Here is a 19,523-nt window from a genome sequence, read left to right as displayed (position 1 = left end):
ACCATGCCTGGCTCATTTTTTCTATATATGTTAGTTGGCCAATTAATTTCTTTCTATTTTATAGTAGAGACAGGGTCTCGCTCTTGCTCAGGCTGGTTTCGAACTTCTGACCTCCAGCAATCCGCCCGCCTAGGCCTCCCAGAGTGCTAGGATTATAGGCGTGAGCCACCACACCCAGCCGAAATACTATTTAAATCAACAAAATCTATCCCAATTTTCTGTAATCTCTATGGCTAATCATAGCTAATTATTATTTGGCAGTATTAGTAGAAAGATTAAAAAAACTTAAGTTTTCCCCCAAAAGATAAGCTAGAGAGGGGGAGTGAGTAAGGGAGAAGGAGAGGAAGAGAGCTGTATTGTGCATTCAAACCAAGATATAATCACACTGCTTTCAGGGACAACTGTTCAACTTGCTGGACTTGGGACTTAGCAGCAAGGACGATCCACAAGTTGCTATAGAAGTAAGGCAATCACAAACAGAAGCTGATAAATAGTCAGATCAGATTTGAATACAACTACTACTTCAAGAACCCCAATGCAACAGAAGGGTAACTCCAGACATTAATGAAGCAATGACCATGTTGATCTGTGAAGTACTCAGTACTCAGCTGAACCCTAGCTGCACACTACTGTGCAAACTCCTGGAATGAGAAAAACCATTAAAATGAGCCTCAGAACCAAAGAAGTTGAGTGAAAGAACACTTTTTCAGCATTTGCTTTCAATATTCTATATCCCTTGAATGTTTTTTATAAGCTATGTATTAGTTTTGAATTTTTAAAAAACACATTATTTCTAGTTGGAGACATAAGAAATAGACATTGATGAAGGCTTTTTATTAAGAAAAAAAAAAAAAAAAAAGAGAAATAGACATTGAGAAGATTGCTTGATGCCAGAAGTTAGAGACCTGGCTGGGCAACATAGTAAGACCCCATTTCTACTTAAAGAAAACAATAATAAAAATAGACATAAAACAGTGAAGTAGGCTATGACAAATACTGTGACAGTCATTAAATCTTATAGGAGCAGAGAAGGAAATATTGACTATGCGCTTTGTGGGGCTAATATGAAGAAGACTTCATGGTGAAGGTAGTAATTGAGCTAGCCTTGTAAGAAAAGGTAGATAATTAGGTAAAAAGAAAGTATGTCCAGGAGACAGTATTAAGTACAAAAAAAAAGAAAACTACCCGTGAATTGGGTGACAATAGACTCGATCAGACCAAAAGATTATTCAAATAGGTAAGAATTAGGAGGAAGTTGGAGAGGTAAGTTGGGATCAATCGCTGAAAGCCTTCAACATTTTGCTGGGGACTTTGATTTTTTCACTAGGCACTGGGCAGCTATCAGAACTCTTTGAGACTGTGAGAAACACACAAATTCGAGTTTTAGAAAAACCATTTGTCCACAACAGTGTAGAATGAACTAGAAGGACAAGAGACTAGGAGGTGCATAACAGATGCAAAATTATTTCAAGTAGCCCAAAAAGTGCAAGTTTTTAACTGAAATAGTCATAACAGTAAAGAATACATTTGAAAACATTTAAAAGGAGGAGGTAATGGCAACAGAACTTGGCAACTGACCTTTACCATATAAACACAACCCCCTACTCTTATTTTATCTACAGAAGAACTTAAGGAGAAATAAACTTGATAAGGAAACTAAGGACAGCCTCAATCTTCACTCTAAGTATCAGGAAAAAAAATTTTAATTATGATGTTCTTTTACTAGAGAAGTGAGTTTGTTCTATTTTCTACTAGACTGGCTTCTAATATGCAACATTAAGCAAAAGTACTTTTCCCTTTAAAGAAGTCTAAAATGGAAAAACAGCTAAGTCATAAAGTCAATGATTTCTAGATGGTTACAAAAGTATAGTGTTTTTTAAAAATCTCTAATAATATTACAAAGAATAAAAGAAAGAAAAAAATTATCCCCTCCCCTAAAATGCTTTTGCAACTTAAACCAAACACTCTCTCACCCAGTCCAGTTATACCTTTTATAGTACAGGAGCCTTAATGGCATGAAAGCAAGTCTATAATAGGAACACAAAGACTTGTACAAAGCACAATCATTTCATGGTTTTTCCAAAATATATATATACCGTGTTTCCCCCAAAATAGACCTACCCATAAAATAAGCCCTAGCAGGATTTCTAAGCATTTGCGCAATATAAGCCCCACTCCGAAAATAAGACCTAGTGATGGGCGTGGCTACGCAGCATATCTGCACAACCCCATGCATTTCGTCGCAGAGCAGTAAAGAAGATGTGCAGCCCTTCTCATCTGCCTCATGAGAGCTCTATTGCTTGACATAAGAGATTGGGGCCAATGGTTCTAAAGGAAATAGAACCACAGAAATTCAGGATGGAATTCGGGGTTTGGAGAGTTATGATGTTCCAGAATAAGACGACTTAACTATATTTAAATAAATGCAGATTGCTGTACTGTACCTAAAAAAATTAACACATCCCCTGAAAATAAGCCCTAGGGTGTCTTCTTGAGGAAAAATAAATATAAGACCCTGTCTTATTTTGGGGGAAACACAGTAAGTACAAATGCGTACACATCTTAACATAGTTAACCTGTGTAAAAAAAAGTTCTCCTGAGAGTAAGTATAACAGAGCTAACCTTTACTGAGAGCTTTTTCTGGGCCAAGTGTTATTCAATATATATTACTATATGCATATGTTAATGGTATCACAGCTCTAAATACCACCCACACGTTTTATCACGTGCTTTTGCAATTTACACAGAAATGAATGGGGCAAACTAGTATCTAAAAACTTCAGTTCAGTTAAATAAGCTTGAATCTGAAAGTTAAGAACACACATATAATAATGATCTAAATTGCCTGTGTATTTAATTCAGCTCATCAGCAATCTTTTGACTTAGATAAAATGAAAGGGAGGAAGAAAACAGGAAGAAATTAAAGTCAACATTTCTGTGTATGATTAAAACTAGCTGAATCTGAAAGTATCTAATTTCTTGAGAAAGTGAATTATATCTAAAGTTCAACAATATTCAGAACAACACTGTTAGTTTATACCAACAAAGGAGAAGGCTGTCTTTCTCTTGACTCAGAATAAATGAATTTAAAGAAGATAAATTTGATTTTTAAAAAATACAATATAAATGTGAAAGTTTTGCCTATAAAATTGGAAAAGGTCTTAAAAAAGATATGTCTCTTCCTGCTGGCAAAAGTAGAAAAATAGGCATGTTCAAACCATGCAGTGGGTCTGGATACAGGTAAAACTAGAGAGTAATCTTGTAGAACATGTGTATCAAAACCTTAAAACACACACACCTCTGACCAGTAATGCCACTTCTAGTAATCCTTCCAAAGTAAATAATCAGGGATGTGGACAAGGAGATTATCATTTCACCATTATTTCTAATGGCAAAATATACAAAATAATCTTAATACCAACAAGGGAATTGGTTAAATCAATTATCAAACACCTTGGGTCTTACACAGAAATTAAAAAGTATGTGCAGAAAAAAGTTAACATGTTCAAAGTGTTACTACTATGTAGAAAGGTTAACATGATCAAAGTGTTTCTACTATGGGAAGGTAAGATTCAAAACAGTATATGCAATATACCAAGTAGGTATGCCTGAATACATTTTATGATAATACAAACATTAAAAATGTACTATAAAGTTAACAGTAATTATTTATAGTGATTTTTCAGAACCTTCAGCATTTTTCTATAGTAACTGTTACTTTTAGAAATAGTTTATATTTTAAAGCTTCTTTGCTTTAAAAAAATTGAAAAGGAGAATGAAAAGTAAATAATAAATGCAGTAAGATCTAGATTCTCAAGCCCACAGATGGTATTAATCTCTACCTTTTTGGTTCTAGATTTACTGCTGATAAAAGAGGAACCCAAAAGTATGCCAGAGGGCCCAGATTATCTAAGCTTTCTCCAAACTGCCTCACCTCCTGAAATGAAAGAAGCGACAAAATACAGGCGAGTCCTTCTGTTGATCCTTATCCTTGCGGAGACTGTCCAAGCGACACTCCCGGCACTTGGGCAGTTGTGCGACAATGTTCACGCAGGAATCATCCTGCACAAAGGCTTCTCCACTCTGCTGTAGCTTCTTGAGTTTAGCTGGGTCTGTCAAAACTGACTTCCGGGATGGAGCTAAGGACACAAAAGATTAAGAAAATAGGACCTCAAATTTTTGAACATCACATCAATATCTGACTGAATTCTCTTCAAAAACCCAATTACCCCAAAAAGAGAACTCCCCTTTTTCCATTCCTGGTTCAGTTATAATTTCTATAAATGGCTCAACAGAAGGCAATTACCAGAACAACTGGAAAAGTTTTACTCTCTTTATAAAACAAGTAAAACAGCTAGTGTATACTTAGTAAGACTTCCAAAAATGGAAACTCAGTGTGACATTAGCAATGCAGAGACAGATTCATCTCAACAGAGGCCTGTATTTGTGGACATCAGTTCTGTCACTTTCCAAACTCAAAAAAGACTGATTTAAGGTGTGTTTTCTAAATTACTACACAAAAGCTAACCACTCTGAATTAAAAACCAAATAGCTTTCCTGCATAGCCCCTTAGTCTATGAAGTAAGAGCTATCTTCTAAATGCCTCCAAGAGATGTCACTTGACTCTTGATGTGTCTTTAATTTTCTTCACACATAGGTTCCACTCAGGAAATAAGAGCATTAGCTAAAGACAGGATTATGATTCTAAGAAAATGCAGGTTTTAAGTTTTAACTTGTAATGGGCAAGAGAACTTGAAATGTTAACATGATTTCTAAAGAAAAAGAGAGAGAAAGTAGAGACATTAACAGTAAAGAGCAATCACTGCATCAGTACAAGTAACATATAAAAGAACCCATTTGTAAGTCAAGAGCCTTATGGAATATTTTGTAGAAAATGGACAGCAAAGACCTTTTCTAAAGTCCAAGGGAGCTAAGAAGAGGGAAATAGGTTCTTAGGCAAACAAACAAAAGACAAAAACAAATAACTTCTGGGGAACAAGTTGAGAGACAGGTGGGAGAGTCTTGGAGAAAATTGGAAGATTCCAAACCAAAGAAGGTTTTAAATATTAATAAAATAAACATCTTCAATAATTACCTTAAAGGTAATCTAATCTTACATCTTTTTTAAAGCAGGACTAGAGCACACTGTAAAATGCTAAACAATGCTGTCAGTCCTTGATCCCTTAAACATTCTTATTCAGTTATAGTAAAAGAGAAAGTAAAGTAAGAAAGGAGGGAAAATAAAAGATTAGCAGTTTAAGGATGGAGTTTTAATTACTCAGATATCAAAAGACATCATCCTTTGAGTTGGGCCAGGTTTCCAAAGGTAGAGTCCAAAAGTTATCTTATCTGTTCTTTCCTGGCTTAAAAGAAGAAATATCTAGAAATAATATGGAAGTTGAACTCGTTAAATCTAGCTTTTCAGTGAGGACAGCAATAGTTGATTCCATTAGTGATTCTCTCAATTCAGAGCAGAGCCAAGAGAAAAAGGCAATGGCCACTTCTGAGGAGTCACATATCTGAACAGAAAAAAGGAAGCTGTTTGACTCCAGTTTGCTTTTATTTCTAGACTCCAGTTTGCTTTTGTTTCTAGATTGGAGCAAGGGAGCAGAACAGCTTTCCAAGTCTTTCTGTACCAACAAACAGTACTAATGGACACAGCTCAGAAATCCTGGTAGGTTCTGATCACATTCTCTAACTCCTCAGTCAAATGTCACAGTAGATAGCAGAATGTGATTAGGTTTTCATTTCTTTTAAAATCACATTAGATGGGGAACAGCTGCACAATATATTACAAGAGACAAAGCTGGACTCCATTACTCACTTGTGTATCTATCATGAGCTTAGTGCACTAAAATTTTTACTGTTTCTTCACATAATATTAAAAGAATTTGCTTTAAAACTAGCTGAGTGTGAGGGCTGATGACTCAAAAAGAATAAAGAAATAGAACAAGGATATGGTTATGAATATTCACTTTCTTTTGAGAGTTACATAATTCCTGGGGAACAGGATAACCTTATGCAATAAACTTTATGCAAAATAACAGCTATGTCATCTTAAACCTGAAGAATGAAGAAGCTGGGTTAGAAGTATCACTGGGCAAAGAAAGTTCTTTTTCTATTCTCCTTCTAACTATATTAAAAAAAGACTCAAGTCATATCCACCCATCTTGCCCTCTAGTTTCACAGAGGCCTGCAGTAAAAAGCTAGTATAGATATATTAATTCTTTACTGACTCAAATAGTTTTTAAAGTTTTTTTTTTTGAGACAGAGTCTCACTCTGTTGCCCGGGCGAGAGAGCCATGGCATCAGCCAAGCTCACAGCAACCTCAAACTCCTGGGCTCATGCGATCCTCCTGCCTCAGCCTCCCGAGTAGCTGGGACTATAGGCATGCGCCAACATGGCCAGCTAATTTTTTCTATTTACATTTTTAGTTGGCCAATTAATTTCTTTCTATTTATAGTAGAGACAGGGTCTCACTCTTGCTCAGGCTGGTTTCAAACTCCTGACCTTAAGCCATCATCCGCCTTGGCCTCCCAGAGTGCTAGGATTACAGGCGTGAGCCACCACGCCCAGCCCTAAAGTTTTTTAAAAGTTAACAAAATACATACTAATTTTCCCACATAGCTGACAATTATCATAAGACATATTTAAATTGTAATAGCTTTGAAACTTTTGACATGCTGAAGCCATTTTATTCTTCATTTAATTCTAGTAACAGAGCTTCTGATAACTACCATCATTATATTGCAATCCCAAACTTAATATAGCATGAAGTACACATACCATTTTCCCTATAAGAAGAGTACTTTGTTACAAATTGTGGGAGCAGCAGGACAACCCCTTAAGCAAAGAGACTCTTCCAGTGTTTTAGCCCTGTCCTTAAGATCTTAAACCAAAGTCCCTTTTCCAGATGATGCAATTCTGAGTTTTTGTTTTAATTTCAGATCTGAGCTACCTGTGTGTGCATAAAGTGTCACCTCTTCCACTCCAACCTGGATGTTACAGAAAGACAAGTGATAGGCTAAAGATAAAGTAATCACCAGATCGCTTTAGATTTTGTTTCAAAAATACTGTCTTACAACCAAGAATTTGGAACCACCTAATTACCCACTTAATAGGAACCACTTAAGTTATATGGTAAATGCATATAATGGAATCACTGCATCTTTAAAATGTTGGTAAGACACCTATACTAACTCATAGGATAAAATTGTTGACATGAACACATTGGTGTAATACAGTTTAAATTTCTATATACACAAAACCAGGTATACCAAAATATTAAAAATAATTTCTGAGATTTGGGGGATTATTCTTTTAAACTTTTTCTGAATGTATGAACTTTTTCTACAGAGTTATTTTCATATATTTTCTCATAGAGTAAGAAATATAAATATATATATATATATATTTATCTCTCTCTCTCTACCATCTCTTACCTTCTACCAATAAAGATATTTAGAAACACTCACCATTTGGGATTTTGTTGTTGCTTCTTGTACAACAGCTTTCATTATCTGTTTTTACTGAAGATTCCCTTAAATTCTGTGATCGACAAGCTAAAGTTGAAGGTTCTACCTTTTTTTCTGCAAAACTATTATGGCTATCACTGCTGATACCTGCTTTCATTTCTGGCTTATGTGAAAGGACATCAGATGTTGAAGGTGCATGTTCTAGGTGCTTCTGCAGTTCAGGAGTACTGGCAATTTCCACTTCTGTCTTAGAAGAAGCTTTTGTAGGTAAACAATCCTTAGGAAGGCCAGTCAATGGTTGTGGGACAGATTCCAATCTGTTTTCCTGATCAGTGTTTGTCTTAGGCTGGGTACAGCTACCTTTTGGCTCACTCAGAATTTTCAAGTCTCCAGTTCCAATCTGAGAAGACTTTGTAGAGAGCAACTCTGCTTTGCAGACAACATCTGGTTTTGTTCTCAGCACTTCAGCCTTTGTATTTAGACAGGAAGAAAGTTCTTCTGGTAAACTCTGCTTATGACATCTGAAAAAGATAATATGGAAAACTAGCATCCTGGTCTCTTTTCTTTATGTCTTCATTACCTTCCAAAACTCATTCATTTGGTTCCCTAAGGAAACCAGTGTGAAAGAGAAAACTGGTCAATGTTAGAGAATTTAGGATAAGGTTTCTATGACCTGGAGTTAAAAGTCATCAGCCAGTGGCTCTGCAAAATTATATTAAACACTCAAAAAATACAACCCTAAATTTATGAGAACACACACTTAAGTTAGTTCTGCTTCTTATAGCTTAATGAACTTTAGATTTCCCTCAAAACAAACTTAATATCATGTGGATCCACAGAATATACTCTGTAGATAAGATCAGTGGTTTTCAAATGTCAAAACTAGAAGTCTGCAGGGCCAATTCTGAAAGTTTCTTTTTTTTTTTTTCAGAGAAACCTCTGCTGAATTCTCTTTCTTATATATAGAAGATTATGCTTGAATTTGAAAGATAAAACTAGCATTCTTGCTGCTTGCCAAGACTCAGAAATTCAATTTTATGGTAGATAAATGTTATCAAGATAAAAATTTTTAAGTATGTATGTTTCTTAGAAATGTTAGAAACCCTCTAAAAGATATTCACACAAAATGTAATTAAAAACTAACAAACTACCAGCAGCACAAAATCCTGCCCTACTATGAACATTTAACCAGCTATAACAGTGAATAATTTCATTCATGTTTGTTCAGTGATCAGGACCCAAAGCAAACAGAATAGCTGACTGATTAACTTGCTTGTTCACAAGGATTCAATATTTTCCCCACACATCTTACTAGGGATATCCTTGAAGAATTTTTATTTCTTCGAAATTCATCCTAAAGTTCCTCCCCCAGCAAACTGCAAAGCCTTTTTTTTTCTATTATACTTCTTTATTCCTGCCTCTAACAAAGGATTTTTCATCCTGGAAAAGAATTTCTCATTTAAGAATTCTGATTAAAAATCCTTGCTTGGATATCACTGAACTTCCTACTGCTCCACTTTTCTATTTTGAAAATGGTTCCTCCTTCCATCTGACTGCTATGTGGCCATCCTCCAAGCTCTATCCCAGGCCACCAACTTTTCTCCCAGTGAACCAGTGTGCTCAGCCACTCTCCCACCTTTTTGCAGCAGTCTTCCAAAATCTACTTTTCTACACCACAATCTCTCTGACCCACATCTTCAGTGTCTATCGACTGACAATGCAGACCACCCTCTTCTCCCAAAGAGATCCTTCCCTTAAAACCACTCTGTCAACCTTGTACCTACTACAAGTTTCTGGTTAAACTTTATATTTCTTATTCATTTTCTTCCTCTATAAATTAGTAACAATACCACCTACATCTATTATTGCTTCCTCATTTCTGTTAGTCTTAGAATCTTCTCTGTTGCATTTCTCACCTATACTTGGGTCAACTCATGTCTAGGCTGATGAGAACCCCTCTGACCTTAGTCTTCTACATACAAACAATCTGTTCCCTTTTCTCTGAAAGCACACACCTATTCTGCAAATGTCTGTAGTATTTCCACTGAACCTTCTCACCATATTATCAAGGCAAAAAAGCTTCTCTTTTCTCATGTCCCCTTTCACTTCTATACCATTTTCCACACTGTTCTCTGTGTCTTCTATCCTTTTCACCTCTGAAGGCACCTATCAATCTCAATCTTTCCTTTGGATAACTTCAGTGAAAAACCTCCCTGGACAACCTGAAGAATAAACCATGACTAAAATGTAATTTTTATTATTATGATTAAACTTCCTTAACAAATACTACTCACCCTTGAGGAATTTTTGCTCCAAGGTTAGGTGGAGAGTTGGCAGCCTGGGGAGTACTTTGCTGTCTTGGGTCCTTACTAGGTGGAGTTGCTGCAGTACAGCCAAGGAGTATCTCCTTAAACACTGTTGTGGGAACAGACTGTACAGGACACATACTGGGAGAGGCCTAAAAGATACCAAATCAACAGATATTAAAAGGAAAGTCTGGGGGAGAGAGGGCGGAAGAAAACAAAAAAGGAAAGTCCCTAGTTGAGAAATTACAAAGTGCTAGCAAAATGCAAGGTAATTTGCTTGGTTTAATACTAAATAAGCACAACACCATCACCAAATAAAAAGGACAGTAAAACAAGTAATAAATCACAAAATTAAGGACTCAAATCTGAATGCTATAAATAAATCACTCCAGCTTTTTCATAAAACTTGTCTTTCTATAAAAGATCAAGCATATCTTTTTCAGACCTCTGAATCATTATGCCAGGAAATTGCAGTCATGTGGCAATTACATTAATAATGCAATGCACAGAAGTGAACATTTAAGTGACAGTCTCTAATGGTGGCAGCTTCACATGCATTCATTTTGACATGACTTCAGTGCCCACCACGCACTTACTGCGTAGACTGGCAGGAGACCAGACCACATAGGACTCTTGTAGGCAGTGGTGCCTACTGGGTACCAAGATAAGCCTTTGCAATGCAATAAAGGTTGAGGACATGCTTCTTGCTCTTAAGTGGCTCATCAAGTCACAAGGTCATCCCAAGCTGCAAAAAATATCAAGTCATGACAGGCCTCTGGGACAAAATTGGGATACTTGTCCCCCTTCATTTTTCATGTAATTTTATCTTCACAAAAATATAAATATGAATCTACTTTTTATCAGTTTATATTATCCACAAAAATAAACTTCCCACTATGAAAAAAAGAAGAGATAAACTCAAGACAACTAAACATACTATGGCTGAAGTAGGTAAAGTAACCTCACCCATCTTCCCCTCTATGCTTTAAGTCATGCACTTCAAGTCATGTACCTTTCTCAATAATCTCTCTCACATCACAGTGACTTTACATTTACCATACCACCAAATCTAAACTTGAAGAATCTCCAGTTTCTTCATCTTCTAGTTATTAACTTCTAAAATTTGATGTAGAACTTCCCTTAGTAGGTTTTTTAAACCTCATAATTCTGAATACATTTATATGTAGTCTACTCATGAATCTTTTTCTCATTTACTCTGACAGTCTTTCAAGGACTATCTAGTATATGCTATGCAGAAATATCTGAAAATTATAAAGAATTTAATCACTATCAGAGTTGTGGCATAGCTTCAAACTATTTTTAAGTACTAAACTGATCACATATTATACTGTTTTAGTCAACTCAATTTTGGTTAAATATTAGCTTAGTGTTCTCCAGAAGGTATATGTTTGTTTTGGGTTTTGTTTTGTTTTTTGAGTGGGGGGTTGGGGGAGATTTGGCTATTTTAAGAATACCTTTGGGATAATCAACTTTACCTCTCTAGGTCTCTGTTTCCTAATCCTTTAAATGACAAAATTAGTTAAGTTTATTCCCAAAGTCTCTTTTGACTATAATACTTTACAATTCTCTGGTAATCTGAGGTTAGCCTCCCAAAGTTTAATTGCCAAATTATATCAAAATGCTTTATCCAAGGTTCACTTTTACCAAGGACCTTTCCTCGTATAGATCACCTTCCTTATTTTGAGTATGTTTAGAGTTGATGCACTAACACCTTTCTTTAATTTAGCCTGACAACATCCTTAACAAATTTGGATTATAAACCTAAGCATAAATTTTTACTCTGTACAACATTTATCCAGGGGCTCGTGTAAAAAAAAAAAACAAAACCCTCCATCTCTCTCATTTCCCATATCCAAGCAATGAACCAATAAATCCTGCCTCCATTTCCAAAGTATTTATTAAATCTATCCATTTCTTTCCATGAAAACATCCTTCCCCTAAACTATCCATCTCCTACCTAGCCTGACTTCCTTCTATTCATGCTGCATCCTCTGCTTCCCACTCAAAATCTATTCTACCACATGGCAATCTTTACAAAATATAAATCAAATAAGATCATGGCACTCCACTGCCTATAAAAATCCCATGTGGTCTAGTCTCCTGCAAACTCCCACACCTCCACACACTCATCTCTTTCGCTCTCCCCCTTGCTCGCAGTACTCCAAACTACACTGGCTTCCTTTCTGGTCTTCAAACATGCTAAGCCCTTTCTTGCATGGGCCTCTGTACTTGCTATTCTCTCTGCCTGTACAGTTTTCACTGGCTGGTTGGCACCATCCTTTTACCCTCCAGTCTGTTAAACTGTCACCTCCTCAGAATCTCTGATCACTCTTTCCAAAGCTGCATCCTACAAGCTACGCCCTTACTCTTTATCATACTCCTGGGTTTACACCTTTGATGGCACTTATCACACCATGGAAGTACCTTTTATTTATTGTCAGTCTCCCCACAGTGGATGTATACCCCTTATGGACAGAGGTCCACTGTTATACCTCATAAGCCAGTCATATGGCAGATGCTCAATAAGTAAGACTGGTGGAATGAAGGTATGAAAAAATGAATGCTGTTAGCATTTAATATTTTAAAATAGCTATAAATATATAAGTCTTATGAGTTACCTAAAGAGACAGGCATTGAGGCTCACCACTGTAGATCAGTGTCTAGCACTGATTAAACATAAAATAAATATTTGCAGGAAGGAAAGAAGGAAGGAAGGAAAGAGGAAAGGAGGGAGGGAGGGAGGGAGGGAGGGAGGGAGGGAGGAAGGAAGGAAGGAAGGAAGGAAGGAAGGAAGGAAGGAAGGAAGGAAGGAAGGAAGGAAGGAAGGAAGGAAGGAAGGAAGGAAGGAAGGAAGGAAGGAGAGAGAGAGAAGTCTGTTTTATAATGATGATTCACTACACGAAGGAAAGGATCTGGAGAAGAGAGGCAACAGCAGCACAGTGGTTAACAGTATTGGGTTTTGGTGTTAGACCTTGGTTTGAAGTCAGTCTCTGACACTTCCTAGCATGTTGGTTGCATTTGTAAAATGAGAGCATGAAAGCATACTTTATAGGGCTGTGCTTTACCATAGTGCCTGGCGCATAGTAAAATAAAGCAGTTTTAGAGATGAACAGTTTTCTAATCTTAAAGTAGAAAAATATTGTGGAAATTTTTCCAGTTCTGTCACCATGCTATAATTAACACAACGTAGGGTGTTCTTCCTTTGAGGAACTGAAGTATATCCCTCTACAACTTTCCTAAGGGTGAGCTCAACACGGATAGGACTCCAATTCCCAAGCCCATCTTCACGTGCACAGCTCTGCCCTGGCCTCTGACTTGACAAAGGGTCAAAGTTTCTTCTTACCTGAAGAGTTTTCCCTGAAGGTCTTCTATACCAGTCATGGCAATAGTTCCTCCCTGCCAGCAGACGGAGATAATATAATTGAGTGTATGATCGTATTCTAAAAAGGACACTGCTGGCTCACAATCCTTGGCAGACTCTTTCCCAATTAACCAAGCAACATTGTAACTCTGAGGAATAGTCTGCTAGGCAGAGAAGACCTTCAAGGAGCCAGATATCACTGGCAAACAGGTTTATCTTAACTGAAAGTATCCATCAAAGCAGCCAAGAGTCTTGCCTACCTAATCCCAAATGTCTTCCAAAGACCACCCTAAAAGTAAACTCTGTGCCAGTCTAACACATCTGGCAAATGCAAACACGGTGAGAATCGTGCCAAGTGTTACTGTATTCACCTTTCATTCACACAGCTAACTTAACTCTCTTTTTCTTCCTACTGCTTTCTTTACCTCTCCAGCCATGTTGAAATCTAGGCTAGGCCAGTGTTTCCAAACTTGTTTGATTACAAGAATCACCCAGGATGAAAAAGAATATTTACTGATATGGAAAAATAATCACGATATACTGTAAGATAATCAAAGAGGCTACAAGAGAATATGGGTTTTAGTTTTAAATAAACAAAAAAACAAATAAACATAAACAGGCCTGCATGATATACAGTAGAAAAAAAGAGACAAGAAGGAAGTATTCCAAAATGTAAACAGAGTCTCTGAGAAGTATGACTATAAGTGATGTTTCTTTTCTTTACTATACATTTCTAGGCTAACCAAAAATTTTAAAATGAGAATAACTTCAATAAGCAAAAAAAATTTTCTAAAACTTCTAATACCCTGGTAAAAATCTACCACCTCCAACTTCCTTTAGAATGAGAAGACTATAAAGTTTAAGAGCTGCAACAGTCATTTTTAAAACACTGAATTTAGTTTCTTATTTTAGATGCAGAAGAAACTTATCTCCAGGCTAAGGCTAAAGTTCAGATTTACTTTTTTAATACCTTCTGATTGTGCCTAGTATCAGTTCAATAGCACACAAGTTTGTTGAACATGGATAGTATGGACAATATGCTAAGAAAGAAAAAAGTCATGTTCCCTGCTCTACAAGAGTTTGAGTCAGACAGAGAGAAGCACATTATATATGTATGTGTTACCACATTTTATAAGCATCTCCTTGAAGGCTACAAAGTTACTTGCTCAATCTCCTTTCTTTTATTTATTTTCTTTTTTGTTGTTGTTGTTTTTTGTTTTGTTTTTTTCTTTTTCAGTCACCTTTCTTATCACTGATAAAAATGACACTTTGAAGAACTGGCACCTTCTCCCACAGGAGGTCCCCACTGACCTCAGTTTTGCCTGCAACCCAGGTTGATTCCTCCACTATCCAACAGGATATGCCATTCCTATTCCCTGACCCCTTCTCCCCAACACATCTTGAAGCTCTCCTTTTCATTATATCCCTGAGCATTTTTATACCTATGCATCCTCTGTAACAGGTAAAACCCAACCAACTTCTCCAGATTGATCTTTACTACCTCTACCCTAGATTGCTAACAATTTCTCCAATGTCAAAACCTGATAGGTTATTATTTTATCCTATTCCTCCATCAGCTTCTAATACTGTGGATTACCTTCTCAATATCCCCTCTGAGCTTAACTCTAAGATACAATAAATAATCAGTTGCTTGGCATCCTTTTTATAACCCTTACTATGTTACTTCCCCAAGGCCTTACTATCTAGACCAGGGATCCTTATTCCCCCCAGCTCAGCCCCTGTGTCTACTAGGAGACTACACAATATCATAAATAATCACCTGACCATGTCACTTGAGCATTCTTAGCTAGAACTATCATATTCTATGAAGCAGACATTTCATTTGTTCTACTTACTTTATTAGGTAGATTCCTCTGTTTCCTCAGTTCTAACACCTAGTCTTCCACCAGATCTAATCAATGCTGCCTTCTAAATAGTTCTCCATCTCCTTAGCTACTGCCTCACTTCAAGCCTGTTTATGATGGGCAATCCCACTAGCCTAACCAGTGCTCATTTCTTTTCTCACCTCCTTCCCTCATTCATCATATATAAAGCTCAAGTCAGTTTCCTGAACTTAAAACCCCTGAACACCCCAACTCCCCAACCCAATACCCATTTGCAGGGTAAAACCCAAAATTTCTATCTCTTATCCTGCCTCTCTCTCTCTTCCCATGCCCCAGCCATAATGAATCACTTGCCCTTCAGCAAACAGGACATGACCTCTCTGAGAGCTTCTACTCAGGCTGCTTCCTGAGGAACCTGCACTACTGCTCAGAGCACTCCCCCAGTGCTTGGAGGAGCCCTGTGCAAGTTTGTCTCCCTCACCACACTATAGACACTAAGACAGGGATTCCAAGTATCTCTCAGTCTCCAGGACCAACAATCCACCACCCAGTCAGTGCTCAATATAGTATCGCTGGTATTGTGGGATGGATTTATTTGAAATTACTTTGTAAACTTTGAGGCAAAAATGAAAGGTAATAATACTAATTTCCATAATTACCTCTTCATTCTTTCATGAACAACCTGAGCCTCCACTCAAGAGGTCAAGCCTATATACTTGGAAGGAAGACAGAAGTTTTAGGCACCTTGGCTTACAAAGCTTTTAATGAAGTATCAAAGTTCCTTTGACTGTACACAGGCAAAAGACTCAGGAAAGCCAATCAACCATCCTAGCTACACAGACTCTTAAGTATTTGTGCAGCACAGTGCTTGCTCTGGTTCTAGTTGATGGTACAGTTCAATCTACCCTTGACCCAGAACTCTAGATTTAGTCATTAACCCTGGCTCACTCCTCATGCCATTTCTCTTTGCCTTACTCCCCCAGACCTCAAGGTTCTCTCAAATGTTGCCAACAATCTTAACAGTATTAGCCAGGTCAATGTTAAATTTCTAACCTCCTGGAGCAGAACAATATAAAGGTGTTTTTGATAATACAGGAAACTATGCATGTAACAAGTACATCTGAATTCCTAAGGTGTGAAAAAGTTATTTGTACTGTAATAGGTCCTAATGATTGAGAAATTAAAAGAGAAATAGTCTTGGTCCAAACCATAAGTATTTCAGAAAAGAATTAAATCCAGTACATGAACTCACCGTGGCATTCATAGAAGCCTATACTTTTCTGGGCAGAAATTAGTAATGGCAAACCAACCACCTAGTTTGCAAAACCAGTACCTTCGTTTACCCAGTAATAAATGAGCTATCAGACGTCCTATTTCAACACCCCATCTACTTGGAATTCTAAGGTTCCTCCCCTCGTTTCATGTCAGGCATTGACAAATACAACTCAATTTACCTTCAAGAAATTGTCAAATCTATTGAGAATATCTATTGATATTAATCTCCAGCAAATACAAAAACATGAAACTTTTTCTTACACAAAAAATAGTGAACCAGAAACTTATATTATCTCCATCTGCTTGAGTGTAGAAATTATGGCCAAGATCTGGAACTATCAAAGAAGAGCAGAGAAAACAGCTACATAACTACAAAAGAAACCCTGGTTGTGCAATGTTAGAATTAAGGAAAGCTTTACACATGTGACAAAAATAAATCAAGGTTACCTCAGAACAAGATTTCACTTGTTTGGAAACCAGGCTTCCATTATTCTCAGAAGACTTCCGTTTTACAGCTGTGATTCTTGTAGAATTACCTAAAATATTTAATAATGGGTAAGTTGACTTCTCTGTTTCTCTTAATGTGAGAAGAAACAGGAAAGAGGAGAAGGAAAAGGAAGATACTTTAACCAAGCAATGTATCCTTACCACATGTCACAAGGTTATCATGTACAACTTCAACATGAATCAGTGATGGATCAACAATTTTCAGTGCTGGAATCTTAAAAATAAATAGAACAAAGATACTGGAAAATGAAAAAAAATGCTCAAGAATATACCGAAAGTCAGCACCATTAACATGACAATAGGGGCTTCTTACTAATCATTTCTTTTTAAAACTGTGATTATTTCTATTTCTACTCTAATATTTTATTATAAAACAATAAAGGTATTTAGCTCCTAGATTATAAATTCTTATACAGTTTATCTTGCCCCATCAACTTATCTTACAGACAGTTATCATTGTCTTTACCTCTTCACAGTTGACTTGAAGAGTTTTTGATGCTGGGTTTCCATTTACAACAGTTGCTGAAAACCACTGAGTAGATGGATCCAAGCTATAAATTTTTACTTCTGAACCAACTAAGTTTTTGTCACCTAAAAAAAAAAAAAAATGCTTAGAGCAATCTACATTATCTCCCAATAGCACCACCATCTAGGACAATCTTTTCCTAAGTCTCTAATAAAAATACAGTAAATAAAAGTAAATATTAAAAGAATCACTATAAACATTACGATGACAGATATTTTAACAAAGCTAGGAGAAAATTTAAACTTTTTATTTTAAAAATCCATTTTCCTATGAATTTATTTTAGAGTGGTAATATATTTATTTATTCTAGCATGTGGTCTCAGACCATGTAGTATCCAGACAATTCATCAAGACCTAACTCATTGTCCTGTGTCCTGTGTAGAGTTGTAGAGGAACCAAATTCAGAACCTCATTAGAAATGCTAAACCTGATTAAAAAAAAAAAACTTATGATTGTAGAAACTCACAGTAAATGGGAAAGTAAGGACTATAAAATAATGCCTTGTCAATTTTATAGGGCTGAAATTCCAAATATTAAATTCCATGTCAAAATACAGCTGAGCATTTTTAATATCTACTTTACTTTCATGGTTTCACATAATTCCTAAATTTTCCAAATTTCAGAGGCTACAGACTATATTACAGACCTTAAGGCATCTGGTTGTATAAGTAAAGCAAAAAAGTAAAAATTTTTTAATTACTTTGAAAAATTTTTTAGAAAAAAAATTTCAATCAGAGAATGAATGAGAAGGGCTAAACCCTAGCTTCTTACAAGCTAATCATGGGTCAATTCATGAACTATCACCAACAGATAATCCATATACCTTGTAAAAGATGGCTTTCATCTAAATGCTTCACAATCAAAGCTTGAAATTCTTTACTAACGTCCTGATTATCCGTGAGAGAAAGTCGAAGATTGTTTACATCCTGAAAAATGAAAGATCATTATGTTAAGATACTAAAAAGAGTTGCTTAAATTCCAGTGGATATTTCAATTGGTTTAATCAGATGTGTTAAAGTAGTGTCAACAAGCCATCTAACTGCACCATACCGTTTCAATTCCAGTAAACTGGACAGGTCAAAAAGTCAGAAACCATCAAGTAATCAGAGGCATAGGGCAGACTGAAGTGAAGTTACCCCAAGCTCAAAGCATGAGGGATATTAAGAGTGACTCAAAGCATAGTTTTAAACATAACTTTGGCTATGGGAAAACATTAAGCAAACTAAGCTGGTCAATCCAAGTAAAAAAACTCTGCATCCCAAACACTGGGGATAAGGAAATCAAAGATCCAAATCCAAGGGGCAAAAAACACAGATAAGATACACAGGAGATAGATGTATATGTTCAATTCAATGAAATTGCTGTTCTGGGTTTCTCCCCCCGCTTAATTTTTTTTTTTTCATTTTATTTTTAAGCACTACATAACACACTGCATGCTACATAATACACTGCAGAACCTTCTAGCAAGGATAGATGACCATAACTGAGTTATTTTTTTAATCAATCAGGAAAATGCTTCCTTAATCAATGTTCTCCAAACCCTCTGACACATAGTAATGATTAACTCCAGGGATGTGCATGTCCCTTTCCATCAAACACCATTGATATGAATAATGGACCCTTCTGTCCTTGCCCCAATTAGTGAACCTGTGGATGTACTAATCGGCCACTTTGGGGATGAGCAAGCAAGTGGCCATGATGGCAATTCCATGACAATCACAAAGCACACCTCAGCATGGTTACCCAGGATAAAACCCTACTTCTAGGCCCCTTCATGGGGCCTGGCATTCTGCTCCCAAGAAATTGCTATTTTTAATGAACAACTCACTTCACAGTTTCATTTAGCCTAACTAGTTTCCAAATGCATTCTTCTTTACAAAAAGTAAGGGAGGTGGGAAGGACAAACAGAAAATCTGAATGAATAGTTTAAGCCTTCAGAATAAGCCAATTTTAAAACACTCAATTCTTGGCAGCAGCTCCAATTTTGGCACTATGCCAGAGTCTTCTGGCTTTGTGTGCACACCCAGTTATGATAAATGTATACAGAAACTGTCAATAGCAATAACCTGCCAAACCAAATTGTAGCAGGCAAAGAAAAAACAGTACTAAACACAGAAGCCCTTCCAATATCAGGTCTTTATGCTTTTCTTCCACTGTGAAATGGATACAGGCCAAAAATAGATCATTTGTTTCTCCCATTGGGAAGG

General features: G+C 36.6%; 1 protein-coding gene across 5 annotated transcripts in view; it reads right to left on the bottom strand.

The window, feature by feature from the left end:
- Positions 1-19,523, bottom strand: part of KDM3A (lysine demethylase 3A) — a 57,745-nt gene that overhangs the window by 24,819 nt on the left and 13,403 nt on the right. For all 5 annotated transcript variants that reach the window (XM_012774325.2, XM_076000955.1, XM_012774326.2 and 2 more), the window contains exons 5-11: positions 18,140-18,242; positions 17,257-17,381; positions 16,932-17,004; positions 16,731-16,819; positions 9,771-9,934; positions 7,477-7,997; positions 3,935-4,139 (exon numbers count right to left, since the gene is read on the bottom strand). In XM_012774325.2, the coding sequence (XP_012629779.1) occupies positions 3,935-4,139; positions 7,477-7,997; positions 9,771-9,934; positions 16,731-16,819; positions 16,932-17,004; positions 17,257-17,381; positions 18,140-18,242 (1,280 nt within the window). The remainder of the gene's footprint in view (positions 1-3,934; positions 4,140-7,476; positions 7,998-9,770; positions 9,935-16,730; positions 16,820-16,931; positions 17,005-17,256; positions 17,382-18,139; positions 18,243-19,523) is intronic.

This window comes from Microcebus murinus, chromosome 3 (genome assembly GCF_040939455.1).
Source record: "Microcebus murinus isolate Inina chromosome 3, M.murinus_Inina_mat1.0, whole genome shotgun sequence".
Taxonomy (NCBI): domain Eukaryota; kingdom Metazoa; phylum Chordata; class Mammalia; order Primates; family Cheirogaleidae; genus Microcebus; species Microcebus murinus.
The sequence above is the reverse complement of the archived record's forward strand: the minus strand, read 5'-3'. Positions and strand labels throughout refer to the sequence as shown.